Source organism: Ananas comosus, linkage group 23 (assembly GCF_001540865.1).
Source record: "Ananas comosus cultivar F153 linkage group 23, ASM154086v1, whole genome shotgun sequence".
Lineage (NCBI taxonomy): Eukaryota > Viridiplantae > Streptophyta > Magnoliopsida > Poales > Bromeliaceae > Ananas > Ananas comosus.
In genome coordinates, this window is record NC_033643.1 from 5,287,577 (window position 1) to 5,294,021 (window position 6,445).

The following is a 6,445-nucleotide window of genomic DNA, read 5'->3' on the forward strand; positions in this document are numbered from 1 at the left end:
AGATTTGCCCTTGCGTTCATTTGTTGTTATTGCACGATCGGCCATCTTCTCCGGATTTGGAGGACCATGTTCGGCCGATTGGAACCGCCGTTTGGAACCGCTCATAACCGCTTGCGGTTGCCACGTTTTTGAACAAACGCAGCTCATATCTCCTGGCGCATTTCTTCCGTACTCTCGGTCCAGCGTTTCGAATCCTGAATATGGATATGAACTCGGTGTGCCAACTGTCCGCGCCGGATTGGTCCAACAATATGTTGATTATTTTTATTTGTAAGTTTGTAATTTTTATCTTTTTTTTATTAATATATTGTACTCCATTGCTTTATATCCATATACTTTTTAGATGACTTTTGGTATAAGAATTAGACAGATTACATATATCTTGTCCATTATATGCGTGTCTTTATGCCCTTTTTAAATGCTTTATGGACAATTTAGCAGTTGAACTTAAAAAAAACCATATAAATGGTTGTGACAATGTTGGGATCTTATAAACAATTAAGTACATAAAATTATTTTGATATGATTAATAGAACTCATGTTACAATTGTTGTTATTCACCCAAATATATCAATTTTTAATAGGGGGTAATCTCACCTCCAACATATAGGAGATATTTTTATCTCACTTTTTCCAATCAACCAAACATAAAAAATAAAAACAGAAAAACAAATTTTCTTTTCCTTTTCATACATTCCAAACAATAATAGCTGAAAAATAACTTTTACTTTTCTTCTAACCAAACGTCACAAATCATAAAATTAGTTTTCAGAAAAGTCTTTTTTTAAAAAAATAATTTTAATTCATAATTTCACGTAGAACCAAACACATTAAAATGTATTTTAAAATGAACGTGATTGTAAATAACTAGAAGATCAGGATGTAAAATAGGCTTCAGGTTAGGAACTACAAAAATGCAAACACAGGTCTTATCTTATCTGGTTAATTTTACATAGGTCCCTGCAAATATAATAAATGACAAATATATTCTTATAAAGTTCAACTTTTATATCTTATCTTTGTAAAAAATTTAAAATTTTCAAATATGTTCCTCTGTCTTTTTACCGTTAGAGAATCGTTAAAGAACCGTTTAAATTTTTAATTTTATCATCACAAATATATTCCTCTAAAAATCATAACAGTATAATATAAGAGGGGTAAAAATATAAAAAATTAAGTTTAAGTATTTAATCTATAGTTAACTAAATTTTTCTAATAAACTTAATGACAAAAATATATTTGGATACATCAGAATTTTTACAAAAAATAATATATATTAAATTTTATTGGAATATATTTGTCATTTATTATGTTTGAAGTAGGGGTGGAACTGGGCCCGGGCCTAAACAAAGCCCAGCCCAATGGGCCATGTTTGGGCCAGGCTTTGGGCATTAAAAATACAACTTTGGGTTCGGGCCGGGTTTAAAAATTTAGGCCCGGAAAAATTTTGGGCCTATTTAGGCATGTCCAAGCCTGACCCGAGCCCGACCCAAAAGCCCAATATATTAATTATGAAAATAAAATATTTAATTATATATATTATTTATGTATTAAAAGAAATAAATGATATAATATATCATATATAGTATATATTGTTATTAATGATATGTACTTATATATATGAGGATATGTTATATACAACAAAATATTTAGTTCTATATTATGATATATTTGATGTTAGATATTAATTTCTTTGATGTGATAAAACTAAAAATAGGTATTTTATTTTAATTTTATACAAATAAAAGTATTTATGTATTATATGATACATGCATAAAATGGGCTTCCACAAAGCCCGATGGGTATTGGGCATTGGGCTTTGGGCTTGGGTTTAGGCCGGGCCTTAATTTCAAAAAAATTAGGTAAAAGCCCGACCCGAAGCCCAACATTTTTTTTAGGCCGGGTTTGGCGACAGTAATACCCAACCCAAGCCCGGCCCAGTTCCACCTAGTTTGAAGGAAGGGACGTTTGAAATTAACTCTTATCTTATCGTCGCTCTCCTTCTCCTCCGCTTAGTCCAATCCCTTCCCCTCTCTCTCTCTCTCTCTCTCTCTCTCTCTCTCTCTCTCTCCGACCCAGTCCGTGCTCCCCATGGAAACCCTCTCCTTCTCGCCCCTCTCTCCCTCGCCTCACTCCCTCCCCTCCCGTGGCGCCATTGGCGGCTTGCGAAGCTCGGCTGTGGCTCCGACCCTCTCCGCATTCTCTTCTTCGCGAGCGCCCACCTCCCACTCTCTCGGCTCCTCTCCCACAAATCCCTTCACTGTAAGCTCAACCATACTCGTATTTAGGGTTTAAAGCTCCCTTCCTTTCCTCTCCTTATTTGCGTTTCAGTGTCTGACACGTACATTTCCAACACATCGTCATTAAAAAATATATTTTTATTTTATTTTATATTTTTGCATAGATAAAAAGAAATATTTTGACTTTTTAATGAATATATATAAATTTTTTAACAACATACAGAAATTAATTAGGTTGAAAATTCTTTTTTTCTTAAAATATATGAATAATTTATGATAATTTTATTAACTTTTATTCGGATAAAAAATAATAATAATAATATTATTATTACATATATAATAAATATAAAAAAAATTATATTAATAATAATATTATATTTTATTAGTGGTGTTTCGGTTGTCACAGTGTCGTCATAATTTTTTGAAAGCTGTGGAGTGAATTCTGTCTGAATTCTGCCGTGTCTCGTATTCCGTGTCGGTGTCTGTGAACATCTCGGCTTTTTTTGATCTCTGAAGAGGGAAGTGTGGAGTTGGGTGAACTCGGAATCGCGAAACGTCTGCAGAAGAAGAAGCAGCAGCTTAGTAGTGAGAGCGGAGATGTTTGGGCAGCTTACTAGCGGCCTCGAGACCGCATGGAACAAACTCAGGGGTGTAGGTTTGTATTTCGTATCTCTTTTTGTTTAATTTTGTTTCATTCGTATTTGCTGAGAAATTCCTGTTCCTCGCATTGGAGAATATGTGTTCGGTAGTGTGATATTCCCACTACATGAAAAGCCCGCTAGTCATCTGAATTTTTTCGCGTTTAATTATGTTAGGAGAAAGGAGAGAAAGATAAAGCCAGCACTTATATTTTCTTGCTTTCCTGATCTTAACTAAGGATTTAATATTATTACTATTTCCTAATGGGAGCTTTTTTTGAGCTCCGTGGATTCATTAAGCTAATCCTCTTACATTTTGCTTAGTAAAGTAGATAGGAGTGAATGATGGAATTTGTTCACCTTCCTAGATGTTTTGACAAAGGAGAATGTTGCCGAACCAATGCGAGATATCCGGAGAGCTCTTCTGGAAGCTGATGTGAGTTGCTCGTTTACGTCACCTCTTAACTCCCGATTTTAATCACTATACAGTAACTTTCGATGCTCTTTGTACAGGTGAGCTTGCCAGTGGTAAGAAGATTTGTACAATCTGTTAGCGAACAGGCTGTCGGCACTGGCCTGATCCGAGGAGTGCGGCCTGACCAACAGTTAGTGAAGGTATGCAAAATTTTTGCGTGCTATTAGTAGACTGCTTTTCAATATTTTTGGCAGAGAGGCTTTATTATGTCGACTTGTTCGTCCTGGTTCAGAAATTGGCTATGGGTTAGCTTTCAATAAAGAAAAAAAAAAAAAGGGGGAAAAGAAATTGGCTATAGGTTATAGACATCTTAGATATTAGAATTCTATCTGATGTTCTTTCATTCTGTCCTGTTTTGGAGGAATAAGAAAAACTTAGGCTCCAAACTTCTACGAATCCAGTGAATATAATGCCTGCACTAATCACTTACCTCCTACTCGCAGATTGTGCACGACGAACTTGTGAAACTAATGGGTGGAGAAGTGTCTGACTTAGTTTTCTCCAAGTCCGGCCCCACTGTATTCTTATTAGCTGGTCTACAAGGCGTTGGGAAGACTACAGTTTGTGCAAAGCTTGCCTTTTATCTTAAGAAACTGGTGCAATTCGTAATCCTCTCTTTTTTAGCATTTTTGTGCGGGTTAGGTGCAACCTATTGATGCAAACAGATGTAAGACACATTGTAGGGGAAGAGCTGCATGCTGGTTGCTGCCGATGTGTATAGGCCTGCTGCTATTGACCAACTCAAAATTTTGGGTGACCAGGTACTCCTTATGTAATTTGAAATTTTTTCCTATCTTCTACTATATTATATTAATTTTAGGTTGTGAACAATGGAGTGTTTATTGAACTTGTCACTCATAATGCATCCTTCTAAGTTAGTGGAGGAACAATGGTTCCCAATAGAGGAACTAGCTGTCTTGAGTTTAAGCATCTTGGACTTGTTTAGGTTCAGTAAGTTGCTTATACTAGCGGACTAGTTGGGTTTTTACAGTACGAGCTATAATATCTCTTGCTTGTTGAGGTAAATTGCGGCCTGTGAGGGCATGTTTGGTTCAAAATGGGAATTGAAATTGGAATAGGAATCGGAATGAAAAACGGAATGATGAATCTCTTAATTTGTTTGGTTCACAATAGGATTTCGAATCGGAATCAACTTACTATTATTATTTGACTAAGAAAAAATTAATCAACCTATCTAAATTCATAATCAGAATTTAAATTCAAATTGGGATTCATAATTTAAATTTAAATTTAAAAAATAATAAATTTTGAATTTATATTTTAAATTTAAATTTAAAATTACAATTTAATCTACATTTATTTATATTTATATGCATATTTGAATTTAAATAATTATTTAAAAAAATGCGTTCTTTTCTCAATCCCTTTCACAATCAAAAGTGACTCTCACCTCCATGCTGGCAGTCACTTTGGAGGGATCCCATTCCCTCCAAAATGGGAATCGGAGTGCTAATCCCTTAAACCAAATATCAACAATGGAAATGGCTCATTTTGATTCCCATTCCAATCCTCAAATCCTTCCCGCCAAACATGCCCTGAGTGTAGGTCTCATTTTCCGCCTTTTGTTTCAAGCAAATTAAATGCAATGATTACATGTAAAAGTCTTCATGCTTCTTGCCATTCAAAGTTATGTACTTTTGACTTGTACATTGTGGCCTATCTTTTTGCCATAATAGACGACATTTGATCTTCTTATTGTACTGCCTTAACTTTCTATACAATTCGTCGATCATACAATTTGGCTAGTCATTTTCTCTGGCACTTCAATTGGGTAAAATGTGAGGTCTTTTGTCTTATTCTCTATTCAAAGACTTTGACAGGTTGGTGTGCCGGTTTATGCTGAAGGAACTGGAATAAAGCCTTCAGAAATTGCGAAGCGTGGTCTGGAAGAGGCCAAAAAGAAGAAAATTGATGTTATTATTGTGGATACTGCTGGAAGACTGCAGCTTTAATCCGAGCGAGCTCGAGCCGAGCTTAATTAAAGTTAGGTTCGAACTCGAATTTAAATCCGAGCTTTAATTAAAGTTCGGCTTAAACTCGGCTCCATTCGAGCGAGCTCGAGCCGAGCTAAGGTGGGGATGTCTACCTACTTACAACCTCCCTTTTTCTTAACGAAACGAATGGTTGAGAAGTGAAAAGTAAGTGGTTTTGGTATTTAGTATCCCTGTACGGTTAAAATCAAAGTTACAATCTACGTCTTCGAACGTAGGTTGTTGTTTGAGTCGCGATCCGTAGATTACATAAAAATTCTCGTATTTTTGTATTAACATCACGATCAGGAATCCTCGTCTACTTCTTTTTATAGTAAGCGTATATTATAAAAGTCTTATTAAAAGAGTCCATTACCGTTATTTCATTTTTGGAGAAATTGTGAGTCTCGACGAGGTGGAGATCTCAGTGGTAGATTGAAACAGTCATATCGTGGCCACTATGGTTAGAGTTATAACTTGCAACACTGGTCACGACTCTCTACTTGTCTGTTGTTTGATCTAATTCGTGTTTACTACTTTATGATTCGTTTTTTCACCTCTTTCAATTGTTTGTTTCAGTGTTCCGAAGGGGGGGGGGGGTGGATTTACATGTTATGGTTCAGCAAGAGTAAAATAGAACGTAATCTCGTGTTCTTCTTTAACCGTACTACTTTTTGTAATGTCTTTCTCTTAAACCAACTGTCCAGAACGATATAGTATTTCGTACGTTACAACCATCAGATAGTTGAAGGATGGTCCTTAACCAAAAGTTCATCGTATCATTCTTTTTTCTCGACGTATGGACGTCGAAGAACCGGTCAGTAACGTAGGTGGTGTTCGTTTTGAAGACATCCTAAGTGTCGGACGAAATGAAGAAAATTAAGTAGGTAGTAACAAAATAGTTAGACCAACTATCTCTCCTCTTAGTTGGTTTAGAGTCTTAATCTTCGGTCTCGTGTTATTTCATAAGTCTTAATCTTCTTGTAATATATGTTTAATTTTAGTTCATCAACTTGTTATACGATGAAAATTAAGCCCGTTTAGTTGACTTTTCTTTCTATTTTTTCCCCCCTTTTTTTTCCTTCTTCCAACAGCTCTGTG

General features: G+C 35.5%; 1 protein-coding gene across 1 annotated transcript in view; it reads left to right on the forward strand.

The window, feature by feature from the left end:
- The window catches only part of LOC109728386 (signal recognition particle 54 kDa protein, chloroplastic-like), an 8,746-nt gene continuing 4,335 nt past the window's right edge, over window positions 2,035-6,445 (forward strand). Inside the window, exons 1-7 of the mRNA XM_020258778.1 lie at window positions 2,035-2,262; window positions 2,757-2,895; window positions 3,247-3,314; window positions 3,392-3,493; window positions 3,797-3,949; window positions 4,037-4,114; window positions 5,195-5,319. Coding sequence (XP_020114367.1) covers window positions 2,092-2,262; window positions 2,757-2,895; window positions 3,247-3,314; window positions 3,392-3,493; window positions 3,797-3,949; window positions 4,037-4,114; window positions 5,195-5,319 — 836 coding nt within the window. The 5' untranslated portion in view covers window positions 2,035-2,091. The remainder of the gene's footprint in view (window positions 2,263-2,756; window positions 2,896-3,246; window positions 3,315-3,391; window positions 3,494-3,796; window positions 3,950-4,036; window positions 4,115-5,194; window positions 5,320-6,445) is intronic.